This window comes from Amphiura filiformis, chromosome 2, assembly GCF_039555335.1.
Source record: "Amphiura filiformis chromosome 2, Afil_fr2py, whole genome shotgun sequence".
Classification (NCBI taxonomy): domain Eukaryota; kingdom Metazoa; phylum Echinodermata; class Ophiuroidea; order Amphilepidida; family Amphiuridae; genus Amphiura; species Amphiura filiformis.
Genome location: NC_092629.1, coordinates 48,934,901 through 48,950,318, shown reverse-complemented (window position 1 = coordinate 48,950,318; position 15,418 = coordinate 48,934,901). Strand labels below are relative to the sequence as shown.

The following is a 15,418-nucleotide window of genomic DNA, read 5'->3' as shown; positions in this document are numbered from 1 at the left end:
GCTTCGATGATCTTAGTTAATTAATCTATACACAAAATCTATTGAACTGAGCGAATGCATTTTATTTTCCTTACAATTTGAGGTAAACATTTGCGCCTTACATGTTTCAATACTACGAGGGTTGAGACTGACCAGGAACTCATAAAGGAATCCTTAGTGAGTTACGGCTTTCTGGCTTTCAATCCTATACTAATAATTGAAAATTGGGACAAATTTATCAATGCTACAATTGCAAGTATAAGTTTGGTAATAACCAGCATACGGGTCTCAGTGTCATAATATCAATCAATAATTATTATTCTTTTCAAATCTTTCAAAAATATATTTCTTCCTCGTATTATATCACACGTAACAGGTAAGCTTACATAATATACACAACTGCAGAAAATACTATAGTGTACATCTTTACTCTGTGATTGTTTGACGTCACGGGTGATATTATACCAGATTGTACAATGTCTACCTTAACTGAAAAAAAAAACTTCTTCAGATTTTAAAATAGCGATTAAGGTTTTATTCTGTTAAAGGTCTCATCATCATAGTCGATGCCTTGAGGGATCGATAAGAACGTTTCCAGTCATACCAGTACATTCCTGTGAGATCGTTTCCTGTAGGACCTAGATACCTACCATTTAAGTTGGAGTAACTACAATCATCATGATAGTAATAGGTACGCCCATACCACCAGGCACCTTGTCTAGATCTAGCACAGTTACTACTAGACCAGTTATCATTATCCCTATTGTAGGTTGTAAAATGCCTCCGATTGTTACTAGATAATGAATTCCCAGCATTACCAATGTAGTAGGACCCAACATAAAGCGTATAATTAGATGCTTCATTACCAATGCTAAAAGGCTGATAAATCTCGTAGGCTGTGTCGTTATTGAAATCCTCTAGTTTTATCATCAGTTCCCAGGATTTCCCTGATGAAGAAGTCAGAAGATGTAGACGTTCTAGTCCTAACCAAAACTCTCCATCCAAGCTTCCGAAACCCTCTTTATAATCATTCCACGCTAACCATCCGCGATAAAAATCGACCGATCCATCAAATCTTTTCTGGAATACAGTCCATCCACCAAACTCGGTTTCCATTTCACAATATACATTATATGAAGAGCCTTGATTAGGAGTGATTGAGTAGATCCCAGAAGGGTAATCTCCGAGGAAGACTAGATCCAAGCAATTCTGTATAGGAGGAGCAGTCACTACAGTAGTAAGTACGTTAGTGGTCATCTCAGGCAGTTCTGTTGTGGGCATCTCAACTCTGTCAGTGGTAATACCAGCTCTTTCCGTGGTCATACCAGGTGTTTCAGTGGTCATACGATCTGTTCCAGGGGTCATACCAGCTGTTCCAGTGGTCATACGAGCTGTTCCAGTGGTTATACGAGCTGTTCTAGTGGTCACACGAGCTGTTTCAGTGGCCGTACCATCTGTTCCAGTGGTCATACCTGTTGTAGTCGGTTTCTCACTGGTAGCAGCATTAGTGCTACCACTTTCAATAGATTGATTTGGTGGATAAGTCTGATGGATTCGTGGGTCCAAAGCTCCTGGTGAAGAGCGGGAGATGTTCTGAAGAATGTCTTGTTGATTTTCCAGTACAGACACCATGGTATTCATCGCAACTGTCATATTATGTAGCTGTCGACTTTGTATCTCCAGGAGAGAAGCTACTTGGTTGAATGTATTTGCCATTGCATTCAGAGTTTTAAGAGTCTGTGTCTGGGTTTGGTTCATATTGGTCAGCGTATTTTGAGTCACAGTTTGTGCCGCTAACATCTGCCTCTCGGTTTGTCTTATATCAGCAAGAGTATCCAGAGTCTGTCGTTGAGTTGCGGTCATATTAGTAACATTGGTTAAAGTCTCACTTTGAATATCGGCCATCTGAGTCAGGGTGTATTGGTGATTTTGAAGGATTGTTTTAGATTCCTCATGATTATCTTGTACAACTTCAAGTTGACTTAGAAGTAGTCCAGTGGTTTCATTTGTGTAGGCACCCTCTTTCTCCCATCGATCTTGCAAGAGCATGATGATATCTGGCATCATAGCTGCCATGTACTCAATCGCCCCGGTATTATTTTCATGTAGGAGATTTGCCAGTATCTGCAAATCCTCCTGATTCTGTAGTGAACTTTCAAGATGTAGTAGAATAGAACACATAACGGTTGCCGTATCGGTGACATTTGCCAGTAGAGAGATGGTCTGCTGAAATCCAGGTGCTATAGCTGTTATTTGACCATTGACTCCACCAAGTGTTGCAATGGTAATAAAAAAGATGACCACAAACTTGATCATAGACACTGCCATGACGACTTTCTCAATATTGATAACAATAAGTTGGAAATTATATTTTGTTGAAGTTATAATTTCTGCACTGTTAGTACACCTTTAGCAAAATAAAATGCACAAATGCCTAAATTCTACCTTTCAGCTTCATATATAACACTTGAGTTTTTAAATGTATATTTCCAGGTTCATATAAGTTCAATCGTCACGCCGTGGTTAGAAAGAGTTCTATTGTTGTTGACGTTAACTTGATGAAAAAGAATATCACTATGAATAGAGGGTGTTGCAAAAAGATACCCGGAGATTGATAACTTATTTGGTGGTTTATGACTTTATGACTCAAAATACAAGTATCCCCCACATGTGATAACTTAGGTGCAACCATACGTACAAAATATACCTGTTAAAATTGAATCTCAAAAGTACCATTTATATAATATGTTAAGTTTGGAATCCAGTTATTTTCCTTCCTTTTTACAAAATCACGATTGAAAATTATTTTGCACGATATTTTTTTCTTAACCTGCATTGATAGTTAAACCTAGTTAACTTATAAAGAAAACAACATGAATCGTATCTTCTTTGCATGCTACTTTATCATGTTTATTCAAGGTGTAAACCTTAAACTCATTATTTTAAACTCGAATGTATATACCATTCCTAAGATTGACATTTTCATGCCGTTGATGGGGGGGGGGGGGTGAACATCGACATCACTCCCTTCGTGACCACGCTTTCATTGTTTTATAATCACGTGATGTCATGTCATTCTTGATCTATCTCGCTTTTGTTAGTTTATAACACGTGATATCAATGTTCACCACATCAATGACAGGAAAGTGCCAATTATAGGAATGGTCTATCACGTACTACGATAATTATGTGACTTCACAGAAATAAAGTAACATAACATTTGGATACTTTTTAAAACAATTACTGTCTTGTCAAGTAAAAACACACTATTTGCTTGCTTACTGCCTTTTACTTATGGGTCAGACCAATTCATAATATCTGCGTCACAAGTCAAAGTGTCGTATATGCTATATGTTATTTACATGTTCATACGTCATTTTGACTTTGGGAGCAGACAGATTCAAAGCACCTGTCTCAAGTAAAGAGGTAGTATGTGTTTTGTATTTGTTTACGCAGTTGCGTAGCCAAGCATTTAGTGTGAAAGGGCAAAGCCAAATTTTCGTCCCCATTTGTCAATTTTTTTTTGTCTCATTTTTAGTCATTTTAAGGACACATATATACTCTTTGCCGTCCCCCATTTTATCCATGAAATTTTTTTATTTGACTACGAACCAGTGTGGTATTTGTACAAATCCTTTTTTTTTTTTTTTTTCAAGGGGCAAAGACAAAAAAGATGTACACGGGGGGGGCAGGGATGGTTAAAATTATCTTTGGGGGTTTACGGGGGTGACATTTTCGTTCTTTTCTTTTGGGGAGGGGGTCAACCCTCCTACTCCTGTTACGAATTACACCTACAATCGGAGGTAAGTAAAACGGATATGAAGTTGTTTACAGATTATACAATGTACAATAAGCACAAATTTATTAAGCTTCACATTTTTATGTAATTTTACCAGATGATAGGAACAATGGTGCCTGTAGTATAAGGATGCCTTAGATAAATCGTAGCTAAATGTGATTGATTATTGGAACAAATATTACAAGTGAAAAAAGGCGATTTTTATGATTTAAATTTTCACGTCATAGATGAAAAACAATCAAACTTTGTGTGTGCCTCAATAGATCTACTATAATATAACACTGTCCTCTTTACTTCGTGTTTGTCCTTCTGTTTGTTTGTTTGTTTGTTTGTTTGTTTGTTTGTTATGGGTGTGTTTATTTATCATTTGTTTTATTTTTGATTTGATTTTTGTAGACAAGTAATTCTCATTTAGATCAGAACACACAGTTTCATGTGCATTAATAACAAATTTTCGAAACCAAATGGGATATATCGAGGGATTTGCAAGAAGGCCCTACCTGCAATAGCTGCCCTGTAGACATTTTCACGATCTCAACATTCTATATTTACACATCTACAAATATGACAATTGGCAGCTATTGCCGATGGGGGTTCTTGCACTACCCCCATTATATCTTGACACCTGACAGCTATTTCCTATGGGGGTTCTTGCACTACCCCCATTATATCTTGACACCTGGCAGCTATTTCCTATGGGGGTTCTTGCACTACCCCCATTATATCTTGACACCTGGCAGCTATTGTCGATGGGGGTCTTGCACTAACCCCATTATATCTTGACACCTGGCAGCTATTGTCGATGGGGGTTCTTGCACTACCCCCATTATATCTTGACACCTGGCAGCTATTGCCGATGGGGGTTCTTGCACTACCCCCATTATATCTTGACACCTGGCAGCTATTGCCGATGGGGGTTCTTGCACTACCCCCATTATATCTTGACACCTGGCAGCTATTTCCTATGGGGGTTCTTGCACTACCCCCATTATATCTTGACACCTGGCAGCTATTGCCGATGGGGGTTCTTGCACTAACCCCATTATATCTTGACACCTGGCAGCTATTGTCCGATGGGGGTTCTTGCACTACCCCCATTATATCTTGACACCTGGCAGCTATTGCCGATGGGGGTTCTTGCACTACCCCCATTATATCTTGACACCTGGCAGCTATTGCCGATGGGGGTTCTTGCACAACCCCCATTATATCTTGGTCCTGCAGGAAACTATGGCACAGGAAAAGGGATCAACTCTTCAGCAGCTCAAGTGCATCCACCGTGATGATGAGGCCTATTTGATGTTCCTAAGACTTTTGATACATGATCAATCAATCAATCAATCAATCAATCAATCAATCAATCAATCAATCAATCAATCAATCAATCAATCAGTCAATCAATCAATAATTAAATAAATAAATTGATTTATTAATTAACATTAATCAATTCATTAATTAATGACTTTTAAATCATGGTCAATGGCTATGATTTGTCTGTTTTAAACTCTTCATGCTTAGCAGCTTTGATTATCTTAGTTAATTAATCTATACACAAAATTTATTGAACTGAATGAATGCATTTTACTTTCCTTACAATTTGAGGTAAACATTTGCGCGTTACATGTTTCAATACTACGAGGGTTGGGAACCAGAAACTCATAAAGGTGAGTTAAGTTAGTGAGTTAAGGCTTTCTGGCTCTCAACCCTCGACAAATTGAAAATTGGGACAAATTTCTCAATGCTAGAATTGCTATTAGAAGTTTGGTAATAACAAGCATACTGGTCAGTGTCATATCAATATCAATATTATTATTACTCTTTTCAAAATTTTCAAAAATTTTTCTCTGAACTTTTCCTTCATTGTGGTGTACAGATCGACAATGTCTGCATGGCTATCCCGTATCATACCACCCATGACAGGTAAGCTTACAGAATATACACAACTGTTACAGTTATGACAGTGAACTGCTTTACTCCGTGATTATATGACGTCACGGGTAGTATAAACGAGATTGTACAATGTCTAGCTTAACTGAAAAAAGTAACATTTTAAGATTTTAAAATATTGATTAAGGTTTTATTCTGTTAAAGGTCTCATCATCATAGTCGTGGCCTTGAGGGATCGCCAAGATGATTTCCAGGTATACCAGTACATTCCTGTGTAATCGCTTCCTGCAGGACCTAGATACATGCCATTCAGGTTGGAGTAACCACATACATTATTATAATGTCTATAAATTAAATAGTCATATCCATACCACCAAGCACCTTGTCTAAGTCTAGCACAGTTAGAAGACCAGTCATCATTGTCCCTGTTGTAGGTGGTGAAAGAATGTCCGTTGAGACGAGATAGTGAATCCCCAGCAGTACCAAAACTGTAGGCCCCAATGGTAAGTCTATAATTTGATGCTTCACTACCAATACTAAATGGCTGATAATGTGCGTAGGCTGTGTCATTACTGAAATCCTCTAGTTTTACCATCAGTTCCCAAGATTTCCCTGATGAAGAAATCAGAAGGTGTTGAAGTTCTAGTCCTAACCAAAACTCTCCATCAAAGCTTCCGAAACCCTCTTTATAATCCTTCCACGCTGACCATCCGCCGCGATAAAAATCGACCGATCCATCAAATCTTTTCTGGAATACAGTCCATCCACCATACTCGGTGTCCATGTCACAATATACATCATATGACGAGCTTTGATTAGGAGTGATTGTGTAGATTCCAGAAGGGTAATCTCCGAGGAAACTAGATCAAAGCAATTCTGTATAGGAGGGGCACTGATCACCACAGCAGTTGCCGCAGTGGTCGTCTCAGGCACTTCTACGGTAGGCATCTCAGCTGTTTCAGTGGTCATACCGGATCCAAGTTCAGTGTACATACCAGCTGTGTCAGTGGTCATACCTGTTGTAGCCTGAATTGGTTTCTCACTGGTAGCAGCATTAGTGCTACCACTTTCAATAGATTGATCTGGTGGATAAGTCTGATGGATTCGCGGGTCCAAAGCTGTTGGTGAAGAGCGTGAGATGTTACGAAGAATGTCTTGTTGGTTTTCTAGTATAGATACCATGGTATTCATAGCAACTGTCATATTCTGTAGCTGTCGACTTTGTATCTCCAGGAGGGAAGCTACTCGGTTGAATGTATTTGCCATCGCATTTTGTGTTAGGCTTATCGCATTAAGAGTTTCAAGAGTCTGCGTTTGGGTTCGGTTGATATCGGTCAGAGTATTTTGTGTCTCAGTTTGTGCTGCTACCATCTGTGTCTGGGTTTGGTTCATTCGATTCTGAACAGCGAGAGCTTGTGTTTGTGCCGCTAGCATCTGCGTCTGGGTTTGGCTGATATCACTCAGACTATTATGAGTCTCAGTTTGTGCCGCTAGCATCTGCGTCTGGGTTTGGCTCATATCAATCAGTGCATTTAGAGTATGGGTTTGAGTCGATTCCATACGAATAGCAATGTTCAGAGTCTGATTTTGAGTATCAGCTATCTCAGTAACAGTGTTCAAAGTTCCACTCTGAATCTCGGCCATCTGAGACAGGGTCGTCCTAGATTCCTCATGATTTTCTTGTCCAGCTTCAAGCTGACTTTGAAGTAGTCCAGTGGTTTCATTTTTGTACGCATCTTCTTTCTTCCATTGATCTTGCAAGAACACAAGGATTTCTGGCATCATAGCTGCCATGTACTCGGCAGCCTCTGTATTATTTACAAGAAGGAGATTTGCCAGTACCTGCAAATCCTCTTGATTTCGTAGCGAGCTTTCAAGATGTAGTAGAATAGACGACATAACGGTTGACGTATCGGTGACATTTGCCAGTAGAGAGTTAGTCTGAAGAACTTCATTGGCTAGAAATGTTAATTGACAATTCACTCCATGTGCTGCCATGGCAATGAAAAAGATGACTGCAAACTTTATCATAAACACTGCCATGACGACTTTCTTAATATTGATAACAATATTTTCGAATGATATTGGTTGAGGTTGATAACTTCTGTCCTGTTAGTACACCTTAGGCAAAATACTATGAACAACTGCTTAAATTCCAGTTTTGCAACTACATTATACAAAATAATATTTTACATGTTTATTTCTCGGTTCATGTAAGTTCAACCGTGACGGTTGTTAGAAACGTTCTTTGTTTCCTTGTTGTTATGTTGACGTCAACTTGCTTACAAAGGGAATCACTATGAATAGAGGGAGTTGCAAAAAGTACCTGAAGATTGATATCTTTGGCCTCAATATTTGTATGAAGTCTAATACCTTTACATAAACATGATAAAGGAAAAAGTAGTCTAAATTGAATCCCTGGGATGAATAAAAACTCGTGACTTATGCTGGTTTCATACGACCACGCCGCTTGTCGCTGAGCGGCATGGCGCACACGCATTGCAGACAAACGGACACAATCAAGGCTTGTCATTGGTTGATACGTCATGCCGCGAGGTAAATGCTTTTTTCATGGTTCATAAGTTTAGTGCCCGGGTGTAGTGTGAATGCATTGGGATATTCCAAAAAATAGATGCACCCCCCCCCCTATAGAGGAGTTCGGATTTTGGACTTTTTGTCCAGTCATGATTGGTGGAAATCCAGACTTTTAAATTGTCCAAAGGCGAAAAAATCCAGTTGAAAATAGTTCAACCCCTCAATTTGAGAGGTTCATTTTGATAATTCCATGATTTTAATATTAATATAAGTAATATTTGCAAATGGAACTCTAGTCGTTTTCAGAAAGCAAACTCGGAATTCCAGACATTTCTATTATTGAAAAGTAACTCTTCTATAGAGGGTGTGCACTTCTGGAATAGCTACTCCCATATCAGCAGTAGATAGCTACTTTATCTACACCAATGTCGAGAGTAGACACCTACTTTATCAGCATAGAAATCTGCAGTGATATGGCTACTTCAACAACGCCAATATCAGCAGTAGATAGCTACTTCAACAACGCCAATATCAGCAGTAGATAGCTACTTTATCTACACCAATATCGAGAGTAGACACCTACTTTATCAGCATAGAAATCTGCAGTGATATGGCTACTTCAACAACGCCAATATCAGCAGTAGATAGCTACTTCAACAACGCCAATATCAGTAGTAGATAGCTACTTTATCTACACCAATATCGAGAGTAGACACCTACTTTATCAGCATAGAAATCTGCAGTGATATAGCTACTTCAACAACGCCAATATCAGCAGTAGATAGCTACTTCAACAACGCCAATATCAGCAGTAGATAGCTACTTCAACAACGCTAATATCAGCAGTAGATAGCTACTTCAACAACGCCAATATCAGCAGTAGATAGCTACTTCAACAACACCAATATCAGCAGTAGATAGCTACTTAAACAACGCCAATATCAGCAGTAGATAACTACTTCAACAACGCCAATATAAGGAGTAGATAGCTACTTCAACAACGTCAATATAAGCAGTAGATAGCTACTTCAACAACGCCAATATCAGCAGTAGATAGCTACTTCAACAACACCAATATCAGCAGTAGATAGCTACTTAAACAACGCCAATATCAGCAGTAGATAACTACTTCAACAACGCCAATATAAGGAGTAGATAGCTACTTCAACAACGTCAATATAAGCAGTAGATAGCTACTTCAACAACGCCAATATCAGCAGTAGATAGCTACTTCAACAAGGCCAATATCAGCAGTAGATAGCTACTTCAACAACACCAATATCAGCAGTAGATAGCTACTTCAACAACGCCAATATCAGCAGTAGATAGCTACCGTGCTTCATCTACACCAATATCAGCAGTAGATAGCTAATTCATCTACTCCAATATCAGTAGTAGATAGCTACTTTATCTGCAATGAAATCTGCAGTGATATAGCTACTTAAACAAGGACAAAATATCAGCAGAAGATTGCTACTTCAACAACGCCAATATCAGCAGTAGATAGCTACTTCATCTACACCAATATCGGGAGTAGATACCTACTTTATCAGCATTGAAATCTGCTGTGATATGGCTACTTCAACAACGCCAATATCAGCAGTAGATAGCTACTTCAACAACGCCAATATCAGCAGTAGATAGCTACTTCATCTACACCAATATCGAGAGTAGATACCTACTTTATCAGCATTGGAATCTGTTGTGATATAGCTACTTCAACAACGCCAATATCAGCAGTAGATAGCTACTTCAACAACGCCAATATCAGCAGTAGATAGCTACTTCATCTACTTCAATATCGAGAGTAGATACCTACTTTATCAGCATTGGAATCTGTTGTGATATAGCTACTTCAACAACGCCAATATCAGCAGTAGATAGCTACTTCATCTACACCAATATCGAGAGTAGATACCTACTTTATCAGCATTGGAATCTGTTGTGATATAGCTACTTCAACAACGCCAATATCAGTAGTAGATAGCTACTTCATCTACTTCAATATCGAGAGTAGATACCTACTTTATCAGCATTGGAATCTGTTGTGATATAGCTACTTCAACAACGCCAATATCAGCAGTAGATAGCTACTTCATCTACACCAATATCGAGAGTAGATACCTACTTTATCTGCATCGAAATCTGCAGATACTAAAGGTGATCTCAAGAATTACAAATCAATAATCGTATTTGCCCAATACTGAAATGTCCTTCTTTAGTTTATTTGGTTCTTAGTTTATTCGATTCTCTGCTTGTTGTGTTTTTCTTTCTTTCTTTCTTTCTTTCTTTCTTTCTTTCTTTTTCTTTCTTTCTTTCTTTCTTTCTTTCTTTCTTTCTTTCTTTCTTTCTTTCTTTCTTTCTTTCTTTCTTTCTTTCTTTCTTTCTTTCTTTCTTTCTTTCTTTCTTTCTTTCTTTCTTTCTTTCTTTCTTTCTTTCTTTCTTTCTTTCTTTCTTTCTTTCTTTCTTTCTTTCTTTCTTTCTTTCTTTCTTTCTTTCTTTCTTTTCCGGTGGGGGAAGAAATCATACAAAATAACCACCGGACCCTTCACAAAACTTTCCTGACTGCAAAGACTATAATTGTTATATATTATTATATATTATATAGTTATACATATAAATCCTTTAAAAAGGACCTATACTATAATTATTACACATTATGATATTTAAATGATTAACAAGAAAGATTAAACAAAGGATTTTTATTTAACCAATTAACCAGTGCAGAGACTTCGCCATAGTTGCCATATAGTTGCTTGATATTTCAGGATATTATAATAATGTTTAATTTCTTGTTTAAAAGCTTTTAAATCTTTCTTTCTTTCTTTCTTTCTTTCTTTCTTTCTTTCTTTCTTTCTTTCTTTCTTTCTTTCTTTCTTTCTTTCTTATGTTTATACTCATTTCAATGCATTGACACATGCATATCTCAAGAACCACTGAACCAATACTAGGCATGTTTGTACTCATTTGAATGCATATGTAATGTGCATTACAAATTGTTATCACGATTTTTAATTTGGGTATAATTGGTTGGAAGTAAATGTTATTGTCCAGTCATAAATTATCAAAAATTGGGCTATTCCAGTTGAAATCCGAACACCCCATATGAAAGACATGACCTTAATCTCCCACACATGGAGCGTAAATGTCAAATTGGGTCACCCATTCAGGTAACCCCACTTCATCAATACCACTATGAGAAGTAGACAACTATTTCATTAATACCAATATCAGCAGTAGAGAGCTACTTCATTGATACCAATATCGGCAGTAAATAGCTACTTAAACACTAATATCAGCAGTAAATTGGTACTTTTCCCAATTTTTATTTTATTTTTCCAATTCCTTTGTTTCAGTTTTCTTTCTTCTTTTTCTTTTAAATTTAAATAAAAAAAGCGCGCATAAATTAGTCATCCACCTCTCTCAAACCAGAAGTCTAGTCCGTGGATTTTTTAATTGGCCAGTTTGCACTTTTAAAACTGGACCTTCGTCTGATCAAATGCTTGAAATTTTTCTTCTTGGGGTCACATTGGATTCAATCGGGGTGTCATATTGTACAGGATTAGATAGCGCATCTATTTGAAAAAAGAAATTCACCAACATATGTTTTTGTTTTAAAATTAGGATTTTTTTCCTAGTGTAAAGATACTTTTTTGGCGCAGTATACTTCATCAACATTACTATCAGCAGTAGATAGCCACTTCATCAACACTACTATTAGCAGTAAATAGCTACTTCATCAATACCAATATCAATAGTAGACAGCTACTTCATCAACACTACTATCAGCAGTAGATATCCACTTCATCAACACTACTATCAGCAGTAGATATAGCCACTTCATCAATACCAATATCAGCAGTAGACAGCTATTTCATCAGCACTAAATAGCTACTTCAATCAGCAGTAGATAGCAACTTCATTAACACTACTATAAGCAGTTGATTACTACTTCATCAACATTACTATCAGCAGTAGATAGCCTCTTCATCAACACTACTATTAGCAGTAAATAGCTACTTCATCAATACCAATATCAACAGTAGACAGCTACTTCATCAACACTACTATCAGCAGTAGATACCCACTTCATCAACACTACTATCAGCAGTAGATATAGCCACTTCATCAATACCAATATCAGCAGTAGACAGCTATTTCATCAGCACTAAATAGCTACTTCAATCAGCAGTAGATAGCAACTTCATTAACACTACTATCAGCAGTAAATAGCTACTTCATCAACACTACTATCAGCAGTAGATAGCTACTTCATCAACACTACTACTAGCAGTAAACAGCTTCTTCATCAATACCAATATCAGGAGTATATAGCTACTTCATCAACACTACTGTATCATTAGAAGTAGAGACCTACTTTATTAACACTTCTATCAGCATTAGATAGCTACTTCATCAATGCTACTATCAGCAATAGATAGCTACGTCATCAACACTACTATCAGCAGTAGATAACTACTTCATCAACACTACTATCAGCAGTAGATAACTACTTTATCAACACTACTATCAGCAGTAGATAACTACTTCATCAACACTACTATCAGCAGTAGATATACTTCATCAACACTACTATCAGCAGTATGGGCCTCAAGGAATAATGCGAATTTGGGGATATTTTATGTGTTTTCAACATATAATTTGCAGAAAACCAGAGGTCATTTGATAAATTCGTTTTAAAGATATGACCTTGAATGTAAAATCGGTTGGAGGACCAATTTTGAAATGTTATCATGCTAATGACGTACTGCAATCTAATAACTAGAGAAGCATTGTCGCTAGTGGTGTGGGGTGCGGATATTCGAGGTCATTTATTTTCGGAGTTAAAAAGTCATTTTATAAAATTAAAAACTTCTCAACATGCTCAACATCTCGCATAGATGTCTTTCTACGAGCAATTTATTGAATCTGAACACGTTTAGACTGTCAACTTTAAAATCAGCTAATAAAACTCCGTGGCAAGCACGAACACAGTCAATTACTATATTTAAAATCGTCCAATAAAATAGGAAAATGAAAGATAATAATGATCAATCTAAGCAATGAGGAGCCTCGATCTTCACATTATTATATTTCCTATGTTTTTATTTTCATATCGCTGTACTGAAAAGCACTTTTATTAAAGATAATTGCTCGAATGCACTACGGTTATCAAATAAAGTCATTGAAAAAAATTCCACATTCTATTGTCGCAATTGTACTCCTCCTTGCGTGGATGTTAATAAAAAGAACTTTTGGATGATAAAAAGGCATCAAATGTAAAGAAAGCTCGTCATTATTGAATCTAATTGATAAACGAAATTTCATGTTGTGAATATATACGAAAGTACTCATCTAACAAAATAAGGAGCTGTAAGAGATGGTACTCGTAAAATACAACAATGTGTATAAGAATAACATCGCCACTTAACAGACAAAATTGCGCAGCTCTGTTTTGTGTGTGTTCATTTTTACAAGCGCTTCTGGAATGTTATTTCTTTTATTATCCACGTAACAAAACGGAAATTTTCCATTTGGTCACCCCACATAATATCTATGATCTATACGAATTCCCCTTCGGCGTTTAATTGAAAAAAATCACCGATTTTTTTGTATGGTTGATATCTGTGTAACAGCAATATCTACAACCGGATGTGCTACGTTGTAAAGCTTAATTGAAAAATCTACCATACTATGAGAAGAATCCGGACTTGTCGCCTTTTGTTCACTTGGAAAAATAGAAGTAAAAACAGTGTATAAGCTGATGCGTGGATTCTCCTCGTTTCATACCGTCAAAAGTCATGTTTTTGTTAAGCGTACGCAATTTAAAAGCGTATAGAAATGAACACAAACACTTCTCTGTAATAGAAACATTACATATCTACCTCTCTCGCTCGCTCCTGTGTTATACCAAGTTTAATTGCCGTGTGTAGATAGTGGAAGGGGAGAAAAAGAAAAGAAAATTAACAAAATAAGAGAATACAATTAAAATCATCTGTACATCGTGTCTACAGTCGGAAATGTCAACAGATAAGACAAACTTTACATTAATTTATCTTATACGCATCAATAATATGAACAATATATATACGCGCTTAGGTTGGTTAATACTTAATGTTCTGTAGGCCTATGCTAGCCATAGGCTTCAATATAAAAACTTCTCTAAGTTTTCTCAAAATATCAAGAGCTATCATAAGAACCACTGAACCAATAGTAGGCTTGTTTGTACTCATTTTAATGCATTCATGCTGATTCCAAATATTGTCATGAAAATGTACAATTCGGAATTTTTTTATTTTTACACAAATTTTGAAACTTGTCGTCTGCAGTCGACACCCGCGTACAGAGAGTTAAATATAAAAAGTCCAAGTTTTGATGTGTTTTTTTTTTCAAAATAGCACAAGAGCTATCTTAAGAACCACTGAACCAATACTAGGTTTGTTTGTACTCATTTCCTCCATTTTTCATACTAATTTCAAAAATGGTAATGAAAATTAAAAAAAAATGAAACTTGTCTTCTGCAGTCGACAACTGCATGGTTCAAAAATACTATACACAAGTTTTTAAAATTTTAACATATATTTTCAAAATTTTGTTTTCTGATGGTAATAAATTAATGAAAATATATGATAATGCATTTTAATGAGTACAAACATGCCCAGTATAGGTTCAGTTGTTCTTATGATTGTCATAAACCTTTGTAAGGATGATTATTGTTTTTAATGGTGAAATATAATCTCCCCGTGTTGTATGTGTAAAAAAATGCTGTTTTTTGGCGTATCGTGTGGCTTTAATGTGACATTGATTCTTAAGATTCTGTCCTTTGGTGGTTTAGAGTTCCAGCAAGCACAAAACGTTTTTCAGAGAACGTTTTATTGCCGGGTTATATAAAGGGTATAAAACGTTTTAATAACGTTCCAAAAATATTTTTAAAAACTAGATGCAATGCATTTTAACACAATGTTATTAAAGAATTGGCAAAATGTTTTGCAAAAATGTTTGCCAAAAATATTTTGCAATAACATTTTTAGAACATTTTTAGAATGTTGTTGTAGTGTTTTTTTCATATAAAACGTTTTCATGACTTCCATTTTAACGCGACATTTAAATGTTGTTAAAACATTTTGAATAAAACTAATAATTCGTTCCAAAAACATTTTTTGAAAACTAGATGTAAAACATTTTAACACAGTGTTTTAAAAGACTTGGGAAAATGGT

At 36.4% G+C, this 15,418-nt stretch overlaps 2 protein-coding genes across 2 annotated transcripts; both read right to left on the bottom strand.

The window, feature by feature from the left end:
• Positions 1–513: 513 nt before the first annotated feature.
• On the bottom strand, positions 514–2,364 carry LOC140141191 (uncharacterized). The gene has a single exon (XM_072162992.1). It carries the CDS (start codon positions 2,305–2,307, stop codon positions 514–516), a length of 1,794 nt encoding a protein of 597 aa, XP_072019093.1. The 5' UTR covers positions 2,308–2,364.
• Positions 2,365–5,855: 3,491 nt separating this feature from the next.
• Positions 5,856–6,260, bottom strand: LOC140141183 (techylectin-5B-like). The gene has a single exon (XM_072162980.1). It carries the CDS (start codon positions 6,258–6,260, stop codon positions 5,856–5,858), a length of 405 nt encoding a protein of 134 aa, XP_072019081.1.
• Positions 6,261–15,418: the final 9,158 nt, after the last annotated feature.

Excerpts from the sequence above, each read along its gene's own strand:
- LOC140141191 (XM_072162992.1), bottom strand. The coding sequence starts at position 2,307 with ATGGCAGTGTCTATGATCAAGTTTGTGGTCATCTTTTTTATTACCATT.
- LOC140141183 (XM_072162980.1), bottom strand. The coding sequence starts at position 6,260 with ATGGTAAAACTAGAGGATTTCAGTAATGACACAGCCTACGCACATTAT.